Below are 26,130 nucleotides of genomic sequence, written 5' to 3' on the forward strand. Positions count from 1 at the left end.
ATACCGTGTCCAAGGATTCTTAAATTTAAAATATAAAAAAAGATAATATTTGGATAAAAATATAAATCCCAGTTACCATCACGTCTTCACACGTGGATGACTCAAACTTAAAACGCATCGTTTGTGTTGCGTTGCTGACGCAAGATGAACCAAAGGCTCTGAGAGAAAGAGAGAGAAGAAGAAGAAGAAAACGAATCGATCTGTGTTTTCTGAAGAAAGCTTATTATTATTTTTTCTTCCGTTGCAAAAGCTTACGGAGTCGTCTCCTTGCTCCATTAATGGAAGCGGCCTTATTTCACTCTTGCTGATGTACACAGTTGCTTCCACGAGCTTCTTTTTTCAAGTGTAAGATGCGTGATTTCAGCTTATCGAAACATTTCGAACTTTCTATTTTTCTTTTTAGCTTAAAGCTCAAAGTTTCTCTCTCTCTCTCTCTCTCTCTCTCTCTCTCTCTCTCTCTCTCTCTCTCGTTGCGGCAATTTCTCTCCGGGAAGACCAGTCCTCGTGTAGTTTTCGTCTCTGTTTTTGAACTTTTCTGCCGTCTCTGAGTTTGTTTTTCTATGTGTAGGAACTTGGAACTTTGTTCTCTTTTGAGACTGTTCTGGAACTGCCTTTTTGTAAATTTTGGATTTTTTTTCGCAATTCGGTGAGAAGTGCGTGTCGTTGGTTGCTGTTAAGGGAATGTGCTGCTGATTTCGCATTTGTGGGATTTTGGGCTTTTTGTCTTATTTTGTGCGGTGCTGTTTGTCTTCTTTGAAAGTTTCCCCCTTTTTTTTATAAGATTGTGTTCAGAGCTAAGTTTACTGATATCAATGACGTCTTCTCTGTTGTAGGTTACTGGTGGAGGTGTGATTCATTAATTTTGCTTCGCTGTGGGATCTTCCAAGTATCCCTTTCGTATGTAAGATTCTAATTTGAAGATTCTGTCTTTGATCAATGTTGTGTAATTCATCTTGATGTATTGTATTGTTGTCATACTCTTAGGAGTTTGGATCTGTCATCAAGAAAATGGAAAACCCCTTTGCTTCCAGAGAGAAGGGGTTTGGCTATCAAGATATTCCAACAGAACAGATGGATGGTTTAAGCACGTCGTTTGGTTCTGGTCTTAGGAATTTGATCTCTGATGATTTGCTCAACTCTTCCTCCGAGCTTATGAATTTCGACTCTTTTGCCGCATGGTGTAACAGCCCTTCTGCCACTGATATCTTGTTCTCTCAGTATGGTCTGTCGACCTCTCAACCTATGCCTTTTGGCGCTTTCACTTCAATTCATGCAGCTGACCCCAAGGGTACCAGTCTAGCTCGCTCATTCCATGATTTGGAAAGCTCTTACTTTGGTGAAGAAAGATCATCAGTACAGGATATGAGCTCTCAGTTACATAGCTCATTAGATAGTGAGGAGTTAAGTGGTAAACGGCGCAGGGTTAGTAATCAGAAGATTGGCTTTCCTAACGTACTCGACTGTACTATTCCCAGGTCTTTAAGTCACTCACTAGATGAGAAGATGCTTAAGGCATTAAGCTTATTTATGGAGTCCTCAGGTTCAGGAGAGGGTATTCTAGCTCAAGTTTGGACGCCTATCAAGACAGGAGACCAGTATGTGCTTAGTACTTGTGATCAAGCCTATTTGCTTGACCCGAGGCTTTCTCAGTACCGTGAAGTGTCAAGGAAATTTACGTTTGCTGCTGAAGCAAATCATTGTTCTTTTCCGGGTCTTCCTGGCCGAGTCTTTATCTCGGGAGTGCCTGAATGGACATCAAACGTTATGTATTACAAGAAGGATGAGTATTTGCGCATGAAGCATGCAATTGATAATGAAGTCCGTGGTTCCATAGCAATACCTGTTCTTGAAGAGTCTGGGACATCTTGTTGTGCTGTCATGGAATTCGTTACATCTAAGGAAAAACCCAATTTTCATATGGAGATGGACTCTGTTTGCCGCGCTCTGCAGGTTGATTCTCTCTTCTCTATCTGTTACTCTCTCTGTCTTTCTCTTTGCGTATATATATGTTTGTGTGGGTTACTGCAGCCACTTAGGTTGTTGTAATTCATTAGTTAGTCCCCCAGACTAAAGTTTGTCTTGTGTTTTTTCATTCTCACACAACATTGCTTTTATCACGTTCAACACATAACTGGTAGAATTTAAGGTCAAAAGAAAAAAGAACCAGTTTGATCTATGCGGGTTTTAGGCTCTCCCAAACTTGGCAAAACTATTGAACATAGAGAACTTGTGTTTTGAACTATCTGGATTTGATGTTTTTTGCAGAAGCAAGTGCATAAAACAAATTTTAATTCTTATGCTAGCTTGATTTAGGGTATGAGAATCTTTGTTGGCTTAAGACCTTCCTGAGTCCTCTGCCTTTGTCAATGAAAGCTTTCATGGCAGCTCTGGAGACAGTTTGTTGTGGTTGCAACCTGAGGTTACAAAACGCAGTTATTGAATACTTGTATTGTACCAAAAAATGTTGAAAAATAATAATATGAAACAGTACGTGGTCGCAGGGATTCATGTTTTCCTTTTCTTTTCTTTTCAGGCTGTAAACTTACGGACATCAGCGATTCCTCGTCCTCAGGTAACATCTGAACTAGACAAAAACTATCTACAAACCATTAATTCTCGTTATTGCCTCAATAATTTTGTATTTATGTTTTCCAGTACCTTTCAACTAATCAAAGAGATGCTTTAGCTGAAATACAAGATGTTCTCCGAGCAGTATGTCATGCGCACAAGTTGCCATTAGCTCATACCTGGATTCCTTGTAGAAAGGATCGATCTATAAGGGTTTCTGGTCCAAATTCAGGTGAAAATTGTGTCCTTTGCATAGAGGAGACGGCTTGTTATGTGAATGATATGGAGATGGAAGGATTTGTGAACGCATGTTTGGAGCATTGTCTACGAGAAAAGGAAGGAATTGTTGGTAAAGCTTTCATATCCGACCAGCCGTTCTTTTCTTCTGATGTAAAGGCATATGACATCAGTGAGTACCCTCTCGTTCAGCACGCTCGAAAGTACGGTCTGAATGCTGCTGTCGCAATAAAACTGAGGAGCACGTACACTGGTGAAGATGATTACATACTTGAACTATTCTTGCCTGTAAGTATGAAAGGAAGCCTGGAACAACAGCTTCTATTAGACAGCCTTTCGGGTACAATGCAGAGAATTTGTCGAACTTTGAGAACTGTTTCAGAAGTGAGGTCAACTAAAAAAGAAGTGACCAAACCTGGATTTCGGAGTGGTGAGATATCTAATTTCCCGCAGACCACATGTTCGTCGAACTTTCTGACAACATCATTAGATTCCGAATATCACTCTACTCGAAGCATATTTTCGGGCATGTCCTCTGATAAAGATAACGGTGTCACAGTATCCCAAGGCACTTTAGAGCAGGTATGTGATGTATGCAGTTTGGTTCGTCTGTGGATTTTCTGAACTAATTTGGTAGATTAATGCACTGATAAATTTTACTTTCCATAGGATATGAGCAAAGCTAGAACACCAGAGAAGAAGAAAAGCACCACTGAGAAAAATGTGAGCTTAAGCATTCTCCAACAACATTTTTCCGGTAGTCTAAAGGATGCTGCAAAAAGCCTTGGTGGTGAGACTTCCACATTTTCCCATGCATGGTTTTGATTTTCTTACCGGACAAACTATCTAAACCTTGACTTGGATTCTTTTGCAGTTTGTCCAACTACACTAAAACGGATATGCAGGCAGCATGGGATCATGAGGTGGCCATCTCGTAAGATTAACAAAGTGAACAGGTCACTAAGGAAAATACAGACGGTACTTGACTCGGTCCAAGGTGTAGATGGAGGACTAAAATTCGATTCAGCAACTGGCGAATTTATTGCAGTTGGACCTTTTATCCAAGAATTTGATACCCAAAAGGGTCTGTCGTCTCATGGTAATGATGCACATGCAAGAAGAAGTCAGGAGGATATGACTGACACTGACGATACCTCGTTCGAGCTCCAGGAAGCTAAATCTGTCGACAATGCCGTTAAGTTAGAGGAGGATATTACCATGAACCAAGCAATACCAGGTAAGAACCTCTTTATACATAATCTAAACCATAGATGGAAGCAATTAGAATCTTAAGCCATTTTTTTTTTTTGCAGGTTCATTCATGGAGGTTAATGCTAGTGATCAGCCATGGGCTTGGATGGCCGAACAGTCCAGCTTAAATGGCAGTGAAGGAATAAAGAGCGTTTGCAACTTAAGCTCTCTGGCACTTTCAGATGGAATGGATCCAACGATCAGATGCAATGGCAGTATTGTTGAACCTAACCACTCTCTGTCATGTAGCATATCGGATTCATCAAATGGCTCAGGTGCAGTTATGCGTGGAAGCTCATCTACTTCCGTGGAAGATTGGAACCAAAGGAGAACACAAAACAATAATAGCGGCGAGAGTGGATCAACAATGCTGATTGTAAAGGCCACATATAGAGAAGACACTGTACGTTTCAAGTTCGAGCCATCGGTTGGGTGTCCTCAGCTCTACAAAGAAGTTGGAAAACGTTTCAAACTGCAAGACGGGTCCTTTCAACTGAAGTACTTGGATGATGAAGAAGAATGGGTGATGCTGGTTACAGATTCTGATCTCCAAGAATGCTTGGAGATATTATATGGTATGGGAAAACACTCTGTGAAGTTTATGGTTCGTGATATGCCTCCCCCTATAGGTAGTTCTGCTGGCAGCAACGGTTACCTTGGAACATGCTTATGACGTCTACTTCGTCGTCGTACAACATACACACACGGTTATGTCTTCCCCTGTGAAAGAACGTTGTTTATTTCTCCAAATATTAGTTTGCTTATAAAAAGGCGTAATGGAGAAAGACAATTTTGGTATAGTGGAGTCAGGTCAGCAGAATGTAAATGTTTCTCGTCTTATATGAATCAGAGAATAAAATTTGTGGGGTTGTAATCTGGGAAACACCTATTTACTGTAGTTATAATTAACCTGGAAAGATTACAACTTTGCTCATGATCAATTCAATCATATACTGTCAGTACTTGCGATGAAGCTTTCTTTTTTTCACTCACTGCAGCAACACTCATGCGAAATATCAGTAAAAAGATCACTCTAGAGTCTAGAGATAAACGAGGCGATGTCTCAGCCTTGATTTAAACTTTGCTCGTACCTCTGTCATATGGGTTATGAAACGGTTTGTTTTCTGAAACATTTCAGGCAATTTTTGGATTATTTTAAAGGGGTTCTGAGTTATCAATTCTAATGGGCCAATAAAGCAGGCCCTGGTTTACTGTGAAAGTCAGTGAAGACTTTATTTTAGTTGGGCTTTAACCTTTTTAATATTGTGTCATTGGATTTAAGATAATGTAAGATATCTTTGATCAATTCAACCGTGAATCGAAATAGACAAAATTATGATGACGTGAAGATTAGTATAATTCATATCCATCTACGATGATGTGGTTGGCAGCTATAAGCGATCCGCAGATAATCAGTATTTTCATATCGACGTGGAAGACTTAGACCGTAACAATATATGTATAAACGATTCGAAGTCAAAACGAAAAGGTCAAAAATTCAAACTAACAGCTTTGAAAAATAAATCATTTAGTCCACAATCTGACTGGTTTAGTTTTGGTATGCTCCGGTTCTATATCACCAAACAAAGCGGTTTTGTCCTAAAGATCTTGATAAATAGCACCATGCAACACAAGAGTCAAGCACACATCAACAAACCCAAAGTTAGATAAAGAAAAAAGAAAAAGGCAAAGGCCATGAAATCTTTTTCCATCTTCGTTGTCTTTTTCATCTTCTTCTTGGTACTTTCCGGTAAGCAAACTCACTCTGCGTTTCTCTTGACATATAGTTAATAAACTAAGATTTATGTTTGTGTTTCCGTTTACAAAATTCTCTGTGATCATAGCAAATTGATGATATGTGATTCTATTTAATTTTCTTGTGTTGCAACAGACGTGCCAGATATAGAAGCACAAGGTACCGAGTGCTTGAAAGAATACGGTGGTAATGTTGGTTTCGGCTTTTGTGCGCCTCGGATATTTCCGACGTTTTGTTATACAAGATGCCGTGAGAACAAAGGAGCTAAAGGTGGAAGATGCCTTTGGGGACAAGGCGGTACTGTAAAGTGCTTATGCGACTTCTGCGACGATACACCCCGATAGTTAGATCTAAAATAATCGTTGATAAATGCACAATGATTGCAAACTACAGACGCATCCACCGTATACTACTTGAATCTTTTGTTATGTACTTGTTTCACAAGATTTAGTAACGTATCATGTAATAAGTGGATAATGTGAATTGTATAATGATGTGATAATGCAATAATGAATGTGAAATAATAATTATACAATAATGAGAAGTGTGCGACTTTTGTTTGTACGACTATATTTTGGTATAACTTTGACTAAGAAAAATAAACGTGCGACTTTAGTTGTATTAATAATTGTGTTTATAGTATCTATCCACATCTTCGTATGTGTTTACTATGCGGACCTGCAGCGTTCTGATACATTTGCGGCTATAGTTTAGCCGGTCAAAGATAAATTCCTAACGTCACATGTGAACGAGAGGTTTGAATTTGTAATACAAACGAATTCTAAATTTCCAATGTGACGTGGTTAATATTTTTACATGTCATTTTTATACTAAATTATTATGATTGTTATAATTAGATCCACTACAATATCTATTATATAATTCTTTTCAATAATATTAGAATGACAAAAAAATATCATTTTTTACTATAAGCACATGTAGCTGTATAGTTATAAAAAAAATATATATATATATATATTCAAATGGATATATATACAGCACGTGCTTCCTTTTTTGGTCTAAGACTCGCAAGTCATAAGTCTTCACACATAAATACATCATGTTAGGATTAGGCATAATAATTTGTAATCCCATAAGCCGAAAAGTTCCATCAAATTTAGACTAATTCAATTTCGATCTCCAACTTAAGCATGTGTTGTGCTTTAAAAACAGACATCGGTTGTTTCTCATGCAATAATATAAAAGGAAGGGAAAGAAAAACAATTAATATGTCAGTTTTCATAATTTTACTATATCGTGCAAGGTAGGTAAGTGGTGACTTTTATATTGATAGTGATGACCTCACTCATGACCACCAACGATAAATATAGCTTGGTGGCGCATTGATAAAGATAGATAGTTGCATCGCACCACAACAAGTGGTGAGCATGAGTCTCTCTCTCTCTATATACATATATGACGTTAATTCCAAAGTGTAAAGTGTAAACAAAGAGATTAGAAGACTAGAGAGAAGATGGGCATGGCAACGAAGTCAGTTTCTACCTTCGCCGTTTTTTTCATCTTCTTTTTGGTTGTCTTTGGTAATTTAACCAACTCCGTATATCTCACATATATTTTAGTTTAATTGGTAACAATATATCTCACATATTTGTTAAAAAAAATTGCGTTTTTGTTAGAAATGGTTCACAGCAAGTTCCACTATATGTGAGATGTATATGCTTAATTCACTTCATATGTTTAAGTGCAGAAGTGCCAGAGATATACGCGCAAGATAGCAAGTGTCTGAAAGAATACGGCGGTAACGTGGGTTTCAGCTATTGCGCACCTTTGATATTTCCATCCTTCTGTTATCGAAACTGTCGTAAGAACAAGGCCGCGAAGGGAGGAAGATGTCGTTCAGGGGGTCCAGGAGCTGGTGGTATGAAATGTTTATGCGACTACTGCAGCGACAAACCTTAAACCAGATCGTTATAGTACACGCTTTGGCCGCAAACGCAAAAGCAGCTACTCTATATTTTAATCTTGCATGTCCACTGCGTGTCCACTATGTGTCATGATTTGTGTAATACTAAAAGTTAATGGTTGGTTGTCCACTGAGTAACAATATATAGTAATGGATAAGTGAAATGTAAAATAAATAATCGTACGACTTTGTTTAAGTAATTATAATATGGCTAGATGATAAGTGCGGCTCGGCCTCCGGCTCCGTAATTCTGATTTGCCAAGACTCATAAGTGGATAATTTTGGTTTCATTCAGTTTCTTTTGGATAATTTTAGCATGTATACGGTTTTAAGAACAAAAGAAATTGGACTGTTGTGGACTTCGGTAAGATATTTTGTTTTTCTCATGCATGCAATTTGAAAGGAATACATGAAAAGATATGTGACGATCATTTACATACAGCAGACCCGGTTGACCGGTTCTAAGCTAGTGTTGGAGGAGCTTGAAGATAAAAGGCCCATTAAATTATACGGCCCAGATTGTAAAAAAGAGGATACTTTAAAATTTTGAATTGAAGTAAATACTAAAATACACATATATCATATAGCCCTGGGCAAAAAGCCCGTACCCGAAGCCCAAACCCGAACCCGGCCCGTTAGGCCCGTACCGAACCCGAACCCGACTAAAGAAAATACCCGAACGGGTTTTGATTTTAAAAATTCCGGGTTCGGGTTCGGGTTCGGGTAAACCCGAAAAACCCGATCATACCCGAAACCCGATTTTAAGTTTGTAAACCTGTACCCGATTTTAAGTTTGTAAACCCGTACCCGATTGTGAAGATTGTGAAAAATCGATTTCAAATGTGGGTGAATATTGTAAACCCGATTGTGAATATTTTCATTCCCAAATTCTTCAGTTAACGAAATCATAGGAGTCGATTTAGCTTCCATAACCAATTTTTTTTTCCCTTCAAAAGCTCTCAACAACACACAAACTGGATTCACAACATCCCAGAAAAGCTCCTCCTCCCTCTGAGGTTTCAAAGAATTATTCTGAGGTAAGTTTTCCATCTATGTCTCTCTCTCTCTCTCACGTACGTCTCTCTCTCTCTATCCCTCTCTCTCTAACGCTATGTGACTTGTGTGTTTGGAATCGTGTGTTTGGCTTCTTAGTTTGAGAATGGAATAATGGCATCGTGTGTTTGAAATAATGGAATCGTCTCTCTCTCTAACATTTACGCAGTCTGATAATGGAGTAATGTAATCGTGTGTGTGTGTTTTACTAGTTTGAAGCTTGTGTTTTATAGTTTTTAGATTCTTTCAATTTAGCTTTTAAAAAACGTTTTCTCATACTTAGTTGCTTACTATTAAACTAATATATTCTTCGATTGTTCAAACGTCATCTAGTGTTATTACTTATTAGAGTAGTAGTTCATTGCTCAAAAGGTTCTCAATTACGTGATTATGTAGGCAAATCAATTAACAATTATTGGTTAATACGGTTATTTAGAACCCGAAATAAAACCGAACCCGAACCCGAAAAACCCGACCCGAACCCGAACCCGTCCGAAAATATATGTATACCCGAATGGGTTTTAAAAGTCCAAACCCGAAAACCCGAAATCCCGAAAAGCCCGGCCCGAACCCGAACGGGCCCCCGAACGCCCAGGGCTAATATCATATATGTATGGTTGTGAACGACTTTAAAACATATTGCCTACAAGATTTGATTATATTCAAGAGGTTGTGGTCCAACATATTAGATTTTTTTTGGTGATGCCAGCTAACGACATTTATTCTCGTAATAAATGGTCAGTCTCAAGAACGAAAGATAAATAGCACCACAACCAGGGGTTGAGCATCATCAGAGCTACACATACATTATCAACTCCAAAGTGAAAGAGAGAATGGCCATGGCAACGAAGTTAGTTTCTACTCTAGTCATCTTTTTGGTCCTGGCTCTGGCCATCAATGGTAAACTAACAAACTCCATAGTATTCTCGCATATTTTGTTTAACTTTATGATTCATGTATAGGATCCATTGCATTGTGTATTTGTTGCAGACAATCAGTCATGCATGCATGCATATATATATGTGTGACATTTTATTGGCTTAACTGTATATATATATATATGTGCAGAAGTGCCGGGGACAGAAGCGCACAATGACGAGTGTCTGAAAGAATATGGTGGTAATGTTGGTTTCCCCTTTTGTGCCCCTCGGATATTTCCGTCGGTTTGTTATTCAAGGTGCCAAAGGGACAAGAACGCTCAAGGTGGAAAATGCGTATGGGGAGATTCCGGTGTTACATGCTTCTGCGACTTCTGCAGCGACCAACCTTCTATAAGTATTATCTGAGTCTTGCATGTGTGCGTGATAATCCAAGATAATATTCCAAAAAGTAATCCCAAATAATAATGTAACGATGAATAAGTAATGATATAAAATAAAATAAATAAACCTAAACCTGTTTGTGTTTGTTATTATTCTGATTGCTACGGATCTTTCAAAAAAGAAAAAGACAAAAAAAAAAAAAAAAAAAAAAAAAACTAGAAACTGGTCATAGATATATATATTTTTTAATTTCCTTCGAAATATTCATAGACGACAAGGGAAAAGATCGTACGGCTCTCGAATAATTTCCGGCTAAAACAACGGTTAATAATGAACTCTAGTTGTGACGTATCACATGTGAACGAAACATACAGTTCAATAGATTCGCTCCGTGACTCAAGAGAAGAGAGAGAAATGGGGATATCGGGTTCGAAGCGAGTCAGGACGACTCTATCCAACTCGCCCGAGTTTGACTCGGCTTGTGACTCAGCGTACGAGGAGTCTCTATCTCTCGCACAGCATGCTTTCGCCGGAGTTCGTCCTTACCAGCTTCTCTCCGCCGCGTCTCACATCCACCGGAATCTGTCCTCTCTCCGGTTCCCTCTAATCACAAGGTGGGTGTCTTCCCCTCCGAGTCAATCACAAGTGGACTCAGCTCTCCGATTCACCATCTCTCGAGTCGCGGCGGCGGAGGAGGAAGACGATGGTGAGATCCTCGGGCCAGAGGAGTTCAAGGAATGGGCTATGGAGGTTTTCACGGAATCCGTCGTGGGAAACGCGAGGAAGGCGATAGCGAGTCAGATACCATTAGGAATCGTCGGAATCGCTGGGATCGGTGCGGTGACTCGGTCTGGTCAAAACATGATCGGAGCAGCGATTGGTGTGTACGCAATTGGAGTTGCTACGTCGGTTTTTCTCAGCCTCTCTAATTAAAAACAAAACAAAAAAAAGATTAGTTTTGTTCGATCGTTACAATCATATAACATCTGTTTCATTAACCAAAGTAAACCATGATTATGCTGGGTTACTAGTTTTGTACTTTTGTTTCATATAAGATTGTTTGGAATTTTTATATAAATTATTTACAGGCAGACTGTAATGTAGACTATGTAGTACAGTAGTTATATATTTTGAACTTTATATGGCTATACTATTCGACTAGTGATTTTTTGTTTTTTTTTTTGGCCATTTATATCCTATCTTTAATAAGAGAAGAAAAGAATCGAGTATGCTTGATAAAAACGAATGGAGGTAAAAATAGACAAGGACTAAAATCGAATCTTTTGGTTTCTGAAATAATGGAGCTTCAGAATGACCCACGTGAAGTGAAAAATCACGTCTTAACCTGCAAGGGATCGAATCCACTATTAAAGATTTTAATAAAACTAGAAAAGAACCGTTTTCATGATTTTATCAATAATATAGATTCATTAAACTGTAATGTATGGTAGGAATTAGGATTATTTTACATGTATAGCAGTTCTAAGCCAAATGTTCGAGCCTTATAGGAGCTTGAGCAAGTACGTGGCTCATGTAGGAAGACTATAGATATTTTCAATTTTTGTAAGTTAATAACAGTCCTTGGTAGGGTCTAATGCAAAATAAAAATAAAAATATGCATACGGCTATAGCGATGCGTGTGTGACTTCGGGTCTACAACAAACGACAAAAGTAAACCGGACCACAATAAGTGCCGAGCATGAGTCCGTTTCACATACACATTAAATCCAAAGTAAAAGAGGAGAGAATAGAGACTAAACAGAGAGTAGCCTATGAGCATGGCAATGAAGTCAGTTTCTACCTTGGCTAACTCTGGTAAAATTACTGTGACTAACTCTTTTTCATCCTCTTTTTCATCTCTGGTAAAATTACTGTGACTAACTCTGTATCTCTCAGCTCGGTGATTGCAAATAACTTTCGTTATATGTGCTTAAAGTTTATCTCTATGTTTACGTGAGCCATGCAGAAGTATCTGATCAGATAGGAGCGCAGGATAGTAACCCGCAGTGCCTTAGAGAATACAGCGGTGCGCCTTTGAGCTATTGCACGGCTAGGATCTATCCGTCGCTGTGTTACCATAGATGCCGTTCGGAAAAGAGCGCGAAAGGTGGAAAATGCGACGGTCTTAAATGCTTCTGCGATTTCTGCAGCGGCAAAACTTCTGCCATCACTTTCTAATCAGTGTTTTAAATCTTGCATGTGTCCTGTGTAATGGTTTGTCTAATAATGAAATGTAATATGGTCCAACCAGTAATGTAATAATGAATCAGGGAAAATCAAATAAAGAAACGGTAAGACTTTGATCTTGTTACTAGTTACTACTACAATAAGTGAAGATATATACGTGCCACTCCGGTTTCTGTAAAATTGTCGGCAACTCACGAGTGAACAAGATATATTTTATTTGAAATACTAGATATTTTATTTTTTAATAATTTTAATAAAAATTATATTATATAGGTATAAAATCTTTATGATCACATCATATATTAAGGAACGGTCGAGGAATTGGTAGTAAGAGCAAAATGTTACTCATTTGAAAGTCTACGAATTTGAGCAAAAAAATCCAAGAAACGGAAGAATTAGCGTATTAATTGATGGAAATTATAATATTTATAAATTTTTACAAGATTTTTACAAAATTAACTAGGCCCGGACCCGCGCTACAGCGCGGGGGAAAAGTGTCAGTTTTTGTTTTTTTTTCTGAATTTTCAACCATCTTTAATATATTTATTTGGTAATAGTTTCGAATTTCTGGCTTGATTATAAAGCTAATATTTTCTTCAACGCTAACCTAACTCTAAGAAAATATTATCTATATAAATAAGTTTCTGCTACCAGAAAATTGTAACATAAACACAGATTTTACATTTTAACACGATAAGAAATAAGAAATCATTGGCTCTTTATTTGTTTACTCTAGAGATTTGCAACTTTACAAAACTGCATGAAAGGTCCAAGTTAAAATCATGTATTTATGATTATGCGGTGTACCGCGGGTTAATCCCTAAATTTTAAAAATGATTCATAGTATAATATTTATACATGTATATATGTCACATATTGTTCTAAAATTAACAATCCAACTAAAATCATACAATTTAAATAATTTTGAACATATTCGAAACCAACACAAAAAAATACAATCTAAAATGATAGAATTTAATTAATAATCAAAATAAAGTAAAATAAACACAAATAAATTATCCCACAACGTACAAATGACTAAAAGCCCGGTAATTTTCCACCGCGATGTAGCGCGGGTCCGAACCTAGCCATATATATCTTTAATAAAATCTTTCATTTTTATAGCCATATATATTCAAATTTTATTTTTCGAAACATTTAACTAATTAACATTTTTATTGATTATATTACCAGTATTTATGTATTTTAGATGCATTTTTATATTTGTTATACCAAATATTTTTAAATTATATTTTTCTATATATCAAATATTTAAACTTATAAAAAATTATAGTTTTTTTTTGTTTTTTCATATAAGAAATTAATATAATAATTAGAATATTTTTAAAATATTGAGATCTTTATATTCATAAACAAATTTTCCTTATAAGACATATTTTTTATTTAACATTAATATAGTTTCCTAAATGATAGGAATCTGGTGTATATTATTGAAATATTTGAAAAATATTTAACAAAAAATTTGGCAAGTATCCGATTGAAAATTTAACCCGGAATTTTTTGAAAAACCTGACCCGAATCCCTTGTGTACTTCTCTTTTACTATAGTAGGGATGAGTTTTAAAAAACTTTTACTCCGTTTGTCGGATGTCAGCTTTTATTATGTGTTTCTCTCGTGTTGTACATAGGAATAGGAAATAACACAAGTTTCTTTAGAAATAACATTTTGATAAGATTCGTAAAATTGTCTTATGTTTAATGAGATTGCTAAATATCCAATTTAAAGCATAATATTTTGATTAATAGATTGTTGACTAATCATATTGACAAACAATCTTTTTCAAAATTTATTTAATTAATTAATTTGTTTTAAAAAAAAAATCAACCAGACTGAACTATGCCATTTGAAACTTAAGCTTCGACACACACAAAAAGATGATTCAATCATGTTCCACCAAAAAAATCATCAGTTTATTTAGTTAGATTAAACAATTTAACACCAAATATGAAATTTAGCTTTTTCAGTCCATAAATCCGTAGAAGTAAACTCGATGGTGGGATCGATATCTTCAAAGCTAGGTGAGATGAAATTATTAAAACTTAAAAAAGGTTATGAGATTGGTGAAACTATGCTAGTCCCCAAACCCACCCACGGTAGAGTGAGGTCTACGAGAAATATACGTGTCAATCCGATTTAAACCGGGACATGAACCTATATATTCCGGTTAATTTGGAGAGTATGGTTATGATAACTGTTGACTCGTGGTTCTCGTGGTAATTAGTTTATAAATAGCACCACATCAAGTGTTGAGGATCAGTACACTTACACATAATCAACTCCAAAGTAAAAGAGAGAGAAAAAAAGAGAGAATGGCCATGGCAACTAAGTTAGTTTCTACTCTCGCCATCTTTTCCGTCCTCGTTCTGGTCATCTCTGGTAAACTAATTAACAACTTTCCTAATTCCTCGCATATTTTTGTGTTCAACTTTATGATTCATAGTGTATCTCTCTAGCAGTCAGTCATATATGTGAATCTATATATATATATATATATTTGCGCAGGAATGACCGGGACAGAAGCGCATGATGACGAGTGCCTGAAAGAATACGGTGGTGATGTTGGTTTCCAGCTCTGTGCGCCTCGGATTTATCCCTCGTTCTGTGTTCAAAGGTGCCGATCGGAGAAGGGTGCTAAAGGTGGAAAATGCATCTGGGGAGATGGCGTTGATGTTAAATGTTTATGCGACTTCTGCGGCGATGAAGTTACCGAACAGTACATAAGACAAGTCTAGATCTTGCAAATGTCATGGTTTGCGGAACGACCAAGGATAGTAATCCAATAAATAAATGTAACGATGGAATAAATAAATATAAAGCAACGCTAGACTTTGCTTTTGTGTTTTGTCTGTTTCCGTATTTCTGACCTCTACACGTGACGTGAACAAGAGATATTTTCTTAAAAAAACGAGTAATTAACATGAGTAGGATTTGTATTTATAATTTTAACTCGAGAAATAACTAAACTAATGTTGTTGGTCGTAAATCGCAATCTTATAAAAATTTATTTTTATAATAAATCATATATACGACTAATTTAAGACTAATTGAAGTTAATTAACTTTAGTTGACAGTTGTGACGTACTGACGTGTGAACAACAGTTGTAATCGTCGGAATCACTGGGATCGGACGCGGGGGACTCAAAACATAATCGGAGGAGCGACCGGTGAGTAGTGAGTACCCTAATGGAATTGCTACTTAGGTTTTTCCTCAGCCTCTCTAGTTAAAAAGGATCATCACTTTTGTTCTTCTTCCATTTTTGGACCTCCTTTTAGTAAATCCTTGTAGAATAGTAGTTTAACAATAATAGAACATCTGCTTCATTAATGAAGTTAAAAGTTCTAAAAAATTGAGTCTTTTGGTTTTAAGAGAAATATATATTGGAGCTTCAAAATGAGCACGTGAAAAATACGTCTTCCGAATTTTAGATTTGTCAAATCTACAAGGGACCATTATTGTTTTGTTTTTTGTTTTTTTCCTTTTTGGCTTCGAATATCATTTGTTAAAAATTAAATATACAATACTTTTATATAAAATTAATTGAACGAATCCTCATAAATCATTATAAAGAAACAGTAGTGGCCAAAAAACCTTCCACAGAGAAGCATAACGTGAAAAATGAAGTCTTTTTCCATCTTTCTTGCTCTGTTCGTCTTCTTCCTTGTCGTTCTTGGTAAATACTCCTGACTAATTATCTATATAGCAACTACATTATTACGAAGCTGCCACTGATCTCTCAACTCATATTACTATATGCAGAGGCGCCAGAGAAGATAGAAGCCGGCAACAAGTTCAAATGCGTGGTCGAGTACGGCGGTGACGTGGGTCCAACGTTCTGTAACCCTAAATTCTTCCCGACATTGTGCCGTCAGAATTGCCGGAGCTTCAAAGGTGCCAAAGGAGGTAAATGTGTGAAGCAGCCCAAACACAAACCTATCAAATGCTTCTGCGACTACTGCAAAGACGACTAGACTTCACAAAAAAACGCCTTAAATAAAAATAAAACCACTGGTTCTAGCTTCACTCTCCAAACGCAACCACCCCTTCTCGACCTAAATGTTTGTAATTTCCATATAAATTTTATAAATGTATCTTTGATGTTTATTTGTCCCAGCATTTTCATGTATTCTCGGCATCATAAATCATAACAATATTTCCCCAGTTGCTAAAAATAAAGGAACGTCTGTAAACAATGTTGTCCTAATTTTCATGTCTTATCAAAGAACATGATGAAAAGATAAGTGACAATCAGTAGTACGTAGGATCATTATGACAAGCTAGTGTCGGAGGAGCTTTAAACACAAGGCCCACAATGTAGAAAATACAGGATACTTTTAATTTTTATATTAAAGTAAACAACACACATCTAATAAAAATAAATAATGGATGGATTTTTCATATGAAATAAAACTATTAAAAAAATTATTAACAAATTTATTAGTTTATTTAAATCCAAACTAATACATAATTTTATTTTATAAAATTTATATTCTAATTATCCAACATAAACACAAACCTACGTATAACTTTGTTAATTATGAACTTTAAATCCTAAATTTTTTTTTAATTTAAACCTATATATATATATATCTTCGTTTCATTATACTTTACTCTTTATTTATAAATTTAAACTGACATATAATCTTGTTAAACTGTTATTATGGAGTTTCATAAGACCAGAAACGAAGTTATAAAGATTGAGTTTTTTAATTTTATGAAAAATAAATAATGGAGCTTTCAGAAGACCGTAAGAAAACGTCTTCCTAGACATATCTAGAACGCACCATTATTATTATTATTTTCCTTTTTGGCTTGGAATATTAGTTGTTTAATATACATATAAATATATACAAAAAAAATCTTATAAAATAATGAATCCCAACAAATCATTATAAAACAGTAATGGCCGTACAACCCTTATCCAGATTGTAGCAATACAGGATGCTTTTAAATAACACGTACGTGTATTGTTGATATATGATGCGATGTGTGTGTGTGTGCGCGCCTTTACAATTCCAAGATGTGGTCCTGTGGACCGAGCACAATAAAAAAGGTCAATTTTACTCTTGCAACGTCCTTGAACGATGCACAATAGCTAAACACACGGTTAAAGTAGTACAATTTATGAAAACATAATCTGTCGATTAATAAAAAGAGTAAGAGAATGCAAATCTAAGTGGAACTTATAAAAAAAAATAAAAAAAAATTAAGAGAGAATAATGTCCAATTAGAAGTTCGTTTTTGAATTCCAAGCAACACAACGATGAAGTTTCAGTCATCCAGCACTACCATCTTCCATGGAAGATAGTTGAAACCGTTTCTCCCCTCCGAGATATCGGAACAAAATTATGAAGACACAAGATCAGAATTCTAGAAAATAAGCCTTACATCACATGAGTAAAGCAGAAGAATCTTGAGGAGAGAAATCTGAAAGTTTTTGTGAACTCATGAGGGTGACGCAACGATGAAGAACATATCTCTAAACAGATTTATATAAGGATCATGAATTTTTTTGAAGATGTATCGTTTCCCAAAAGGACTTGTAGGAGGACACGATGTCACACTGTTCTGTTTTCTTTCCGTCGACTCTTAAGTTTTGATTTAGTTATTTTGCTTAATTCAGTAACTTATTTAATTAGTTTGGTTAGTTTTGATTAATCTTAATAAATTTTTAAATTACGCGTATACGATATTATTTGGTAAAATAACTTGTAAGGATGTTTAAACCATGATGGGATGTCGAATCCTTAATCCGTATCGATCTCCAAACGCAACTGCCCCTTATTCTCGCCGTAAATATATGTTTGTAATTTCCATACAAATTTATAAATGTAAGTTTGATGTAATAATGTCGTCCCAAAACATTTTCATGTGTGTCGGCATAATACGTTATCCTTTCATAATTATATGTGTTCATTATATTAAATCATAGCAATTTATTTGCTAAACATAAAGGAATTTTTGAAAACAGTTAATGCCGTCACAGTTTTTCATGTCTTTTATCAAGAATATGAAAAGATAAGCGAGAATTGATGGTACGATAGGATAATTTACATATAGCAGACCCGGTTCTAAGCTAGTGTTGGAGGAACTTGAACACATGCAACGCCCATACAAAAAAAAAAATTAATGTATATTATACGGCCCAGATTGTGGAAATACAGGATCATGTAAATTTCTTTTTAATTAAAGTAAATAACATGTATGTTGGTGAATCACTAATGTTGATCTACTATGACAGATATTGCGTAGAAGATATATATATATTCGAAGAGGGCTCTGGTCCAGCCTACTCGGTTTGTGGTGATGACAGCTAAGATAATTTACATACCCTGATTTAACTTTTTATCAAAGAAAAAAAAACAGAAAAAAAATTACGTACCTTCGTGAAAAATGCTCTGTCTCAACCGGAAAGATAAATAGCACGTACCAAGGGTTGAGCATCCAGTACCTACAATATTACCAACTCCAAAGTGAAAGAGAGAGAGAGAGAGAGAGAGAAAATGGCCATGGCAACGAAGTCAGTTTCTACTCTAGTCATCTTTTTGGTCCTGGCTCTGGCCATCAATGGTAAACTAACAAACTCCGTAGTATTCTCGCATATTTTGTTTAACTTGATGATTCATGTATAGGATCCATTGTGTATTTCTTGTAGCTAGTCATATATGTGAATTTTCATTTGCTTAAGTATATGGATGCAGTCTATGCAGAAATGCCAAAGACAGAAGCGAGTAAAGCCGCGTGCCTGAGAGAATACGTCGATGCGTCTCCATTCTTTTGTATGGATAGGATTTATCCGTCATTGTGTTATTATAAATGCCGTTCGGACGAGGGTGCTAAAGGTGGCAAATGCGATGATCTTACATGCTACTGCGATTTCTGCAGCAAGGAACCTAATTTCGAACAGTTTCTAAGAACCGTTGTTTGAATCTTGCGTGTATAATGTAATAATTATCAAATGTAAGCGTTGCAAGAAATAATGTTGCAATGATTAATAATAATAAGAAACGCTAGATGTTTCACGTTTGCTTATGAACTATTTTTACTAATTAATGTCTAAATGATATATAATATTTGGATGTCGATCTCCGTCGCACAGATCAAGCTGAGTCAAGAATTAATTCCATCTATTCTTCCTCTCTTTCGGCATTTGATACGCTAATTAAGTTGCAAAAATTGTTTTTTTTCTTCTAATTATGATGCAATTTCATATGTTATTGTAACAGATTGGCTTCCGCTTTATGTTTGAAGCTATCTAAACCCCACGAATATAATGAAGTTAGATGTGATTTTTATTGCATTCGATCATGACCAAACCGTACATTTCTGTATAATCCAGTCCACATGTAAATGGCCATATATCCGAAGAGATAAGAGTGTCTAGTTTCTGGAAAATATGGACGGACACAGTTATTTTGTGTAAAAACTAAATCTTGAAGTCTTGATTTTTTTTTTTTTTGGGATCATCAATTATTTCTCCAAATATGGCGAATTTTGATGTAATTTACTGACCGGTAGTAGTTATGTATTTTAACCTTTTCAGGTTCGACAACACTAGTGATTTTTTCTACCGTTTTTTACAAGAGACAATTACAGTAAAACCTCTATAAATTAATACTCGATAAATTAATAATCTCTATAAATTAATAAATTTCTCCGGTCCCAAGTTGGGACAAGTGTAATTTTAGACATATTTCGATATAATAATAAGATAATAATTTTTTAGAAAATCCTTTGTAAATATATGGTCCCATCAATATTATAAATTAATAATTAGGTAAAATTTTCAAAATAAATGTATATATAGACACATTAGTTTTTGTTAGATTTTATTTTTAATATTTTACTATATGAAAAATAGTTAGCATTCTCTTTTAATACATAATTATTATTATTTTATTTATAATTGAATATATAAAATACTAGTTATCATGATTAAATCTTATTTCTAAATATTGTTTTGAAAATATTTTCCAAATTAGGAATATCTCTCTATAAATTAATAATTAATAACTCTATAAATTAATAGATTTCCATGGTCCCAACATTATTAATGTATAGAGGTTTTACTGTAGTTCTATACTACTATTTAGAAAAATAATTAGCAAACCATATATAGTTTTTTCCATTTTGTAAAGGAAGAGAGAGAACATGGAATATTTATTATTTTTAGTCGATTATACCCTTTTTGTTTTAGCGGGATACATCTCTACGTAGCGGACGCATTACTGAATATCAAAGAGAGAGGGTGAGGGAGAGAGAGAAAGGGTGAGGGAGAGAGAACGAGAGAGTGAGGGAGAGGGAGGGAGACGAAAGAGAGATGGAGAGAAATAAACTTTGAATGAATCAATGCCCATAAGTTTTAAGATTTAAAAGATGATTATGTACAAGGATAATCTAGTCATGTTAACACTAATCGATGAATTCAGTTATTTACGAAAATGACATTTATCTTTTGATTTAATTCATTTATGGTCTTATGGTATGAGCCACAAATTCTCTTTTTACTATGTGTATATCCTATCTTAAAAATAAATAAATAAACACTGAAAAAAAATCTGAGTATATTTGGGGGAATAAACGAGAGACAATAATAGAGAGTTATAAGTTCCAAATATCGAATCTTTTGGTTTTGAAAGAAAGAAATAATGGAGCTTCAAAATGACCACGAGAAAAACGTCTTTACAATTGAAGACTTGTCAAATCTTAAAGCGACCATTCATGTTTCAGTTTTTGTTTTTTTTGTTTTTCCTTTTTGGCTTCTAAAATCATTTGTTTGAAGATAATATACAAATATGTGTTCAAAAAAAAAAAATAATAATAATATACAAATATATAATAAACGTATAATAATGTCCCAACAGTTCATGTATTATTATTGATTGTCGGCAAAATATGTTATCCTTTCATATGTATTAGACTATTTTTAGAAATAATAAATCATAACAAATTAACAATCCATTTGCTAAAAATAAAGGAACTTCTGTTTTTTTATAGTAATCATGCATCTTTTACAGTAAATAAATTGCAACAAATTTTGGGGCCTAATGGTACTGATGAACCGAAGAAAACTGAAGTTTCTATGACTAATGTAATATATTCTTCAATGGAATACACTTATACACCACGATATGTCGATATTATGGAGCCTCGGAGTAGCTTGAGTACATATGTACCAAAATATTCTTACAAAAAAAAAAAACAATCAGTTTATAACATGTATCTATATTAAGAACTATAAAAGATATTGCCTACAAAGGTTTTTTTTATAATCAAGCTAAGATATTTATCCTCGTGGTAAATGGTCAGTCTCAACGACAAATATAAATAGCCACGTACCATGACAAGGGTTGAGCATCAGTACCTACATCTACACATACATAATCAACTCAACAAAGAGATTAGAGACTCAAGACTGAAGCGAAAAAGAGAAGAAGGGCATAGCGAAGTCAGTTTCTACCTTCGCCATATTTTTCATCCTCTTTATGGTGGTCATCTCTGGTAAATTAACTACATATATAACTCCGTATTTTTCATATATTTATTATAAAAAAAAATTGATTCAAACAATCCATATAGAGTCATTTATGTGACTTTTTGTTTGCTTAAATCTATATATATGCATGAATATACGAGCAGAGATATCTGAGATAGAAGCGCATGATAGCGAGTGCCTGAAAGAATACGCCGATGGTGAGGAACAGAAGAAACCGAAGTTTCTTTAGTTAATGTAATAATAATTATAATATTCTTCAATGGAATGAAGCACAATGAGATAATAATATTATACACACGAATCTTGTAATTATGTGTTGAAATTTGAACTTAAGAAGAGTCTCATTCTTCGTCTGACTCAAGGCCTGGTATGTACTCTAAGCTCACGTCAAATACCACTGGACTGTTTGGTGCAACTCTTGGCCTCCCTGGAGCTGAGGTTAGACCCTTTGGAAAGGCCAACTTATGGTGTAACGTTTACAGAAAGTTAAAATTCAGAAAGTTAGAAGCTCTGTAACATTAAATGATTACTAAGTAAATCTTGATGAGCACTTACAGGCCCTGGAATGTAGAGTCTGCGTTTGCCACCTGCTCTCATGCTTAAGAGTCCTTCATCAAGTCCCTTGATCACCTGTTCAAATAATCAGAAACTACTTGTGCGGCTCCAATCCAATGAGCCAATGTAGATAGAAACAGCTGAAGATTACCTGGCCAGATCCAACGCGAAAGAGATACGGTAGACCTTTCTCCAAGGAACTGCAATTGAGTGAATGTGACCATTTGATAGTAGATTCATTCAGCTAATATGATCCCAGGATAAAAATCTATCAGCAAAGAAGGATTAAAATGTTCGATTTTAGCATGGATTGAGAAAGATCACCTGTCGAAAATTTGCCCTGATGGAACCATAGCCACATAGTTAGCAGCAACCTGCAACATTTTGAAACGTTTTACATCTATCTATCGCACAACGGGTTCCTTAAGTTGCAAACTTACAAAGGTTTGAATCATTCCTTACCTGAAAACCAACCGGGGGAGTCGGGCCTCTACCGACTTTTATATCCTTATATTGCAGTCCTGATTCTGTGGTTACCAATGGAACCTTCACTCAAAAGCAACAGAGAATCAAAAGGGTTGGTACAAAAGGTGGAATCAGTCCTGAATATGGCAAGGTTGCATAGAAAGGTGTTATGTGTGATCTCACCATACATTTTCAAGCTCTTTCTCGCATTCAGCTTCACAGAGTCTCGGTTTATCTTCTGGAGGCAAACCGGCTGCATAAGCCGCAAGTGAGCTCATTGATAAACCTCCTGAGACGCCGAGTACCAACAGCATTGCATCTCTACGAGTAGAGAGACTATTGAATTGACAGCTGTTCTCTCTTGTTTCTGAAGCGATGATTCGAAGCCCATACTTGACTCGTGTGGCTATATATCTTGATGTATTTCGATTCTTTACAGAGAGACCATCTCTAGACGCTGAAACTAAATTCCATAATTAAGAATGTCAGATTCCCAGAACTCAACTAAGAGCCAATTAATCATGTGAGTAACGAATTCTACAATTTCTAATTGCAACTATGCAAAGACACAAACGAGCTCGATAAAATCTGAACTGAACCGCCCTGATTTTAAGAGATTCAATAAAGGTGAGATTTTTATCTCTGAGAAAAGTGATTCAGCAGGAAAGAATCTAAAGATAATGAGAAACCCAGAATCCCAAAGTGGATAAGAACATACGAAAAATCTAATCTTTGGGGAAAAATCAGAAAATACCTAGTGGTAGCAGGAGAGATGGAGAAGAAGCTGCCATCTTTTTTGCTTGAGCTCCAGAGAATTTTACGATTCGGAAGATTTTTGCAGAAGAAGCTCGCTGACGAGCTTAGTGGATAACGAAATCTCTGGTTTTGTTTTGTGCGTACGGTTCTTGCTGACTTGGCCCGTATATAGTTTCTTAATTTTTCCAATTTCTTTTATGTCGTTAGAGGGGATATACTACTATATTAGGAAATTGAAACGTCAAGGAGTGGACAAGTAGGAAGATGAAACGGCACTACGTATCTTTGCTTGTTTACTTCTGTTTGGTTGAAACGGCAAGTAGTTTCCTATAATTACAAGAAGTGGGTCTACTTCACGGTCTTCACCTCCTGTAAAACGCCGTCGTCTCACTTTCTGTCTCGAACGGTTGAATTACAGAAGATATGCTTTTGAAAAAAAAAGAAAAAAAAAACAGAGAAGAGATGTTTAACGGGAAGGTAAATGTATCATATTTTATATCAAGAAAATATCAAAACAGAACAGTAGAATATAGTTTCGTCATATATGCTGACATAAGTAGCATATATGTTACATATAATGAAACTGCAAATAGTTATTATTTATACTGCAAGTAGACGTTTATTGGAAATCAATTTTATGTTTATAAATAGGAATCTTTTTATTGGCATTATAAAACACTATTAATGTATACCGTCATACTGATATGATATATTTTTCTTATGTGATGTCTTATTCTCAAATTGCCATATCATTGGCTGTTTCTAAATTCCGATGAATAGAGAGTGTAAACCCTAACAAGTGAGGTTATCTCCAGGTATAACTCCAAGCTTGGCACAATAGTCTTGGAAATACTTTACTCTGTTGGCGGCTTTCTCTGTAGAATCTCCTCCGCTACACTCCCTGCTATTCACAGCCCTGATAGTCGCTCCAAAGCCTGATTTAAAACTCGTGCGAACATTAGTGGTCCAAAACCAGAAAGCCGTTTTGAAGGCAAGAACTGGATCTTGAGCCACTTTCTCTGGTGAAGCCAATATGTTTTCCTTCAGGTCTCTGCCACAAAGACCGTAGTTGTAGTTCCAAGAGAGCTGGATCGCACCACGACCATAGTAACCCTTTCCTGGTGCACATGGGAATTCTTGTTTCTCTAAGTCGCAGTATTCTCCTTTTTCGGCCTTGGCTGGTCCATCGATTTCCTCAATGTAGCACAGAGCTACAGCAAGATATAATCAAATGGTCACAAAAACTAATGTCTAGTGGTGCGACATATAATATTTGCATGTAATAATTATTGATCTTGTTATCTTATATGAGAAAATTACTTACACGCTGTTTCTTGGGCGACGTGAGCGAAGAAGGCAGCGATTTCACGTTTGGAGATGGACGCACCGAAGCTAGGGTAGGAATTAGCTGCGGCAATGAAGGTGTCGCGACTGTAGAATCCTTTACCTGCACAATCACCTCTTTGGTTTGTTATAGAGTTAAAGAACTCTGGTGTCACCGTTCCTTCAAGTGAAACAGAAGGATCTCCACCTCCTCCACCGCTTTGGCAAGGTCCTGCCTGGCAGCCCTTGCCGCAGAATTCGTCGGTCGTACCGCAGTAACCATATTGGCTGCAACATAAGCCAGACGCGCAGCCACAGTTCTGAGCTGTGACCGGTCCGGAAACTGATAGGATCACGAAAAAGAGAGCTGTGAGAAATAGTGCAACTCGGTCATTTTGTGATGTGGTTTTAGCGTAATTGCCCATTGTTGTTCTGCGTGAGCGATAGAGAGATGTACATTAGCTGCGTGTTTTATAGATGAGAAGTTAATAGATAATGATGGTTCCGTGAAGAAAATGTATTGTGGTTCTTCAGTTAGCAAAAAAAAATGTATTGTGGTAAAATACAAAAGTATCTTGTATTTATTTTCTAAGTCAACGTCAATGCTAACGCCACGTATACTTAGTTCTTTTGCCCATCCGTCACGGTACGTTGGGAAATTTCAACACAAACATCGCTACGTTTGAATCTACAAATTCGTTAAATCATATATACTTTTGTTATTGTACAGCTGTCATGTAAACAATTAGTCTATAGAAAAATCATTAGATTTTTTTTTTAAACTATATATCAAATATAACATGTCGTGATAAAGTATTTTTTAAAAAAACGCAAGAAACTGTTTTGGGTTAAAAACAAAATATTTGCCTAGTTTAAGAAACAATTAAAATACGGTTGTGCAATATTAGATGACAATTTTAATCGGTGGAAGGTTGTAGTCAATTGGTTTTACTAATCCCATGTTGTGTGATAACTCAAATTAAAATTTGACAATAGACGTACGTGTGAAATTATTGTAAATAACAGGAAAAGTCATAAACTGCTGGCGAAACTTTTTGTTGAATAATAAGCCTTGTAAGAAGAAATGAATAATAATCCCATGACAATTAAAACACAAAGGAATGAATGCATTATTACTATTAGTAACCCATGAATAATACATAAGAATAGTCTTTCTTTTTTTTCTTTTTTTTTTTTTTGTCATCACATAAGAATAGTCTATGGTGTTGATCTTCTATTGAATAGTAAGACTTTCTTCATTCGTTCCAACCATTTAAA

The 26,130-nt window shown here is 35.6% G+C and overlaps 10 protein-coding genes and 1 long non-coding RNA gene across 12 annotated transcripts; 9 read left to right on the forward strand and 2 right to left on the reverse strand.

Annotated features, from left to right (window-relative positions):
* Positions 1-363: 363 nt before the first annotated feature.
* LOC17887736 (protein NLP8) lies at positions 364-5,002 on the forward strand. Of its 2 annotated transcripts, XM_023783937.1 has the most exons (9): positions 364-564; positions 834-901; positions 985-1,950; positions 2,381-2,419; positions 2,534-2,572; positions 2,656-3,387; positions 3,475-3,595; positions 3,680-4,042; positions 4,119-5,002. In XM_023783937.1, exons 1-9 carry the CDS (start codon positions 561-563, stop codon positions 4,727-4,729), a joined length of 2,943 nt encoding a protein of 980 aa, XP_023639705.1. In that variant the 5' UTR covers positions 364-560; the 3' UTR covers positions 4,730-5,002. The 2 variants fall into 2 exon arrangements, with proteins under 2 accessions (XP_023639705.1, XP_023639704.1); XM_023783936.1 differs by lacking the exon at positions 2,381-2,419 and having other exon boundaries at positions 365-564.
* Positions 5,003-5,708: 706 nt separating this feature from the next.
* On the forward strand, positions 5,709-6,382 carry LOC17887954 (defensin-like protein 195). Its single transcript, XM_006295708.2, has 2 exons — positions 5,709-5,806; positions 5,948-6,382. The coding sequence occupies exons 1-2, from the start codon at positions 5,752-5,754 to the stop codon at positions 6,154-6,156; spliced, it is 264 nt and encodes an 87-aa protein (XP_006295770.1). The 5' UTR covers positions 5,709-5,751; the 3' UTR covers positions 6,157-6,382.
* An 831-nt stretch (positions 6,383-7,213) lies between these two features.
* LOC17890003 (defensin-like protein 193) lies at positions 7,214-8,026 on the forward strand. Its single transcript, XM_006295348.2, has 2 exons — positions 7,214-7,353; positions 7,521-8,026. The coding sequence occupies exons 1-2, from the start codon at positions 7,287-7,289 to the stop codon at positions 7,730-7,732; spliced, it is 279 nt and encodes a 92-aa protein (XP_006295410.1). The 5' UTR covers positions 7,214-7,286; the 3' UTR covers positions 7,733-8,026.
* Positions 8,027-9,570: 1,544 nt separating this feature from the next.
* On the forward strand, positions 9,571-10,183 carry LOC17889931 (defensin-like protein 4). Its single transcript, XM_023785184.1, has 2 exons — positions 9,571-9,689; positions 9,858-10,183. The coding sequence occupies exons 1-2, from the start codon at positions 9,623-9,625 to the stop codon at positions 10,073-10,075; spliced, it is 285 nt and encodes a 94-aa protein (XP_023640952.1). The 5' UTR covers positions 9,571-9,622; the 3' UTR covers positions 10,076-10,183.
* A 105-nt stretch (positions 10,184-10,288) lies between these two features.
* On the forward strand, positions 10,289-11,199 carry LOC17887746. The gene has a single exon (XM_006295545.2). The coding sequence runs from the start codon at positions 10,382-10,384 to the stop codon at positions 10,982-10,984; it is 603 nt and encodes a 200-aa protein (XP_006295607.1). The 5' UTR covers positions 10,289-10,381; the 3' UTR covers positions 10,985-11,199.
* A 560-nt stretch (positions 11,200-11,759) lies between these two features.
* On the forward strand, positions 11,760-12,365 carry LOC17889111 (defensin-like protein 194). Its single transcript, XM_023784983.1, has 2 exons — positions 11,760-11,866; positions 12,018-12,365. The coding sequence occupies exons 1-2, from the start codon at positions 11,824-11,826 to the stop codon at positions 12,227-12,229; spliced, it is 255 nt and encodes an 84-aa protein (XP_023640751.1). The 5' UTR covers positions 11,760-11,823; the 3' UTR covers positions 12,230-12,365.
* Positions 12,366-14,504: 2,139 nt separating this feature from the next.
* LOC17890321 (defensin-like protein 4) lies at positions 14,505-15,102 on the forward strand. The gene is made up of 2 exons (XM_006295244.2): positions 14,505-14,635; positions 14,762-15,102. Exons 1-2 carry the CDS (start codon positions 14,569-14,571, stop codon positions 14,989-14,991), a joined length of 297 nt encoding a protein of 98 aa, XP_006295306.1. The 5' UTR covers positions 14,505-14,568; the 3' UTR covers positions 14,992-15,102.
* Positions 15,103-15,838: 736 nt separating this feature from the next.
* On the forward strand, positions 15,839-16,361 carry LOC17888470 (defensin-like protein 197). Its single transcript, XM_006295266.2, has 2 exons — positions 15,839-15,930; positions 16,017-16,361. The coding sequence occupies exons 1-2, from the start codon at positions 15,876-15,878 to the stop codon at positions 16,226-16,228; spliced, it is 267 nt and encodes an 88-aa protein (XP_006295328.1). The 5' UTR covers positions 15,839-15,875; the 3' UTR covers positions 16,229-16,361.
* A 2,276-nt stretch (positions 16,362-18,637) lies between these two features.
* Positions 18,638-19,293, forward strand: LOC17890523. The gene is made up of 2 exons (XR_002834406.1): positions 18,638-18,827; positions 18,959-19,293. It is a non-coding gene; the product is annotated as an uncharacterized LOC17890523 (long non-coding RNA).
* A 2,655-nt stretch (positions 19,294-21,948) lies between these two features.
* LOC17889300 (peptidyl-prolyl cis-trans isomerase FKBP16-3, chloroplastic) lies at positions 21,949-23,683 on the reverse strand. Its single transcript, XM_023784383.1, has 7 exons — positions 23,528-23,683; positions 22,962-23,236; positions 22,771-22,854; positions 22,633-22,682; positions 22,460-22,508; positions 22,309-22,383; positions 21,949-22,214 (listed from the first exon to the last, which is right to left on the reverse strand). Exons 1-7 carry the CDS (start codon positions 23,562-23,564, stop codon positions 22,095-22,097), a joined length of 690 nt encoding a protein of 229 aa, XP_023640151.1. The 5' UTR covers positions 23,565-23,683; the 3' UTR covers positions 21,949-22,094.
* Positions 23,684-24,122: 439 nt separating this feature from the next.
* On the reverse strand, positions 24,123-25,295 carry LOC17889286 (endochitinase CHI). Its single transcript, XM_006294702.2, has 2 exons — positions 24,854-25,295; positions 24,123-24,740 (listed from the first exon to the last, which is right to left on the reverse strand). The coding sequence occupies exons 1-2, from the start codon at positions 25,275-25,277 to the stop codon at positions 24,322-24,324; spliced, it is 843 nt and encodes a 280-aa protein (XP_006294764.1). The 5' UTR covers positions 25,278-25,295; the 3' UTR covers positions 24,123-24,321.
* Between the last annotated feature and the right edge of the window lie 835 nt (positions 25,296-26,130).

This window comes from Capsella rubella, unplaced genomic scaffold (assembly GCF_000375325.1).
Source record: "Capsella rubella cultivar Monte Gargano unplaced genomic scaffold, Caprub1_0 scaffold_4, whole genome shotgun sequence".
Classification (NCBI taxonomy): domain Eukaryota; kingdom Viridiplantae; phylum Streptophyta; class Magnoliopsida; order Brassicales; family Brassicaceae; genus Capsella; species Capsella rubella.

Coding starts and splice junctions, on each gene's coding strand:
- LOC17890321 (XM_006295244.2), top strand. CDS start 14,569: ATGGCCATGGCAACTAAGTTAGTTTCTACTCTCGCCATCTTTTCCGTC. Junction 14,636..14,761: donor CCTCGTTCTGGTCATCTCTG/GTAAACTAATTA, acceptor ATATTTGCGCAG/GAATGACCGGGACAGAAGCG.
- LOC17887736 (XM_023783937.1), top strand. Junction 3,596..3,679: donor TGCTGCAAAAAGCCTTGGTG/GTGAGACTTCCA, acceptor ATTCTTTTGCAG/TTTGTCCAACTACACTAAAA. Junction 4,043..4,118: donor CATGAACCAAGCAATACCAG/GTAAGAACCTCT, acceptor TTTTTTTTGCAG/GTTCATTCATGGAGGTTAAT.
- LOC17887954 (XM_006295708.2), top strand. CDS start 5,752: ATGAAATCTTTTTCCATCTTCGTTGTCTTTTTCATCTTCTTCTTGGTA. Junction 5,807..5,947: donor CTTCTTCTTGGTACTTTCCG/GTAAGCAAACTC, acceptor GTGTTGCAACAG/ACGTGCCAGATATAGAAGCA.
- LOC17888470 (XM_006295266.2), top strand. CDS start 15,876: ATGAAGTCTTTTTCCATCTTTCTTGCTCTGTTCGTCTTCTTCCTTGTC. Junction 15,931..16,016: donor CTTCTTCCTTGTCGTTCTTG/GTAAATACTCCT, acceptor TACTATATGCAG/AGGCGCCAGAGAAGATAGAA.
- LOC17887746 (XM_006295545.2), top strand. CDS start 10,382: ATGAACTCTAGTTGTGACGTATCACATGTGAACGAAACATACAGTTCA.
- LOC17889286 (XM_006294702.2), bottom strand. CDS start 25,277: ATGGGCAATTACGCTAAAACCACATCACAAAATGACCGAGTTGCACTA. Junction 24,741..24,853: donor CGTCGCCCAAGAAACAGCGT/GTAAGTAATTTT, acceptor ATCTTGCTGTAG/CTCTGTGCTACATTGAGGAA.
- LOC17889111 (XM_023784983.1), top strand. CDS start 11,824: ATGAGCATGGCAATGAAGTCAGTTTCTACCTTGGCTAACTCTG. Junction 11,867..12,017: donor TTCTACCTTGGCTAACTCTG/GTAAAATTACTG, acceptor TGAGCCATGCAG/AAGTATCTGATCAGATAGGA.
- LOC17890003 (XM_006295348.2), top strand. CDS start 7,287: ATGGGCATGGCAACGAAGTCAGTTTCTACCTTCGCCGTTTTTTTCATC. Junction 7,354..7,520: donor CTTCTTTTTGGTTGTCTTTG/GTAATTTAACCA, acceptor GTTTAAGTGCAG/AAGTGCCAGAGATATACGCG.
- LOC17889931 (XM_023785184.1), top strand. CDS start 9,623: ATGGCCATGGCAACGAAGTTAGTTTCTACTCTAGTCATCTTTTTGGTC. Junction 9,690..9,857: donor CCTGGCTCTGGCCATCAATG/GTAAACTAACAA, acceptor ATATATGTGCAG/AAGTGCCGGGGACAGAAGCG.
- LOC17889300 (XM_023784383.1), bottom strand. CDS start 23,564: ATGGCAGCTTCTTCTCCATCTCTCCTGCTACCACTAG. Junction 23,237..23,527: donor ATCTCTCCTGCTACCACTAG/GTATTTTCTGAT, acceptor TATGGAATTTAG/TTTCAGCGTCTAGAGATGGT. Junction 22,215..22,308: donor GACTCTACATTCCAGGGCCT/GTAAGTGCTCAT, acceptor TTACACCATAAG/TTGGCCTTTCCAAAGGGTCT.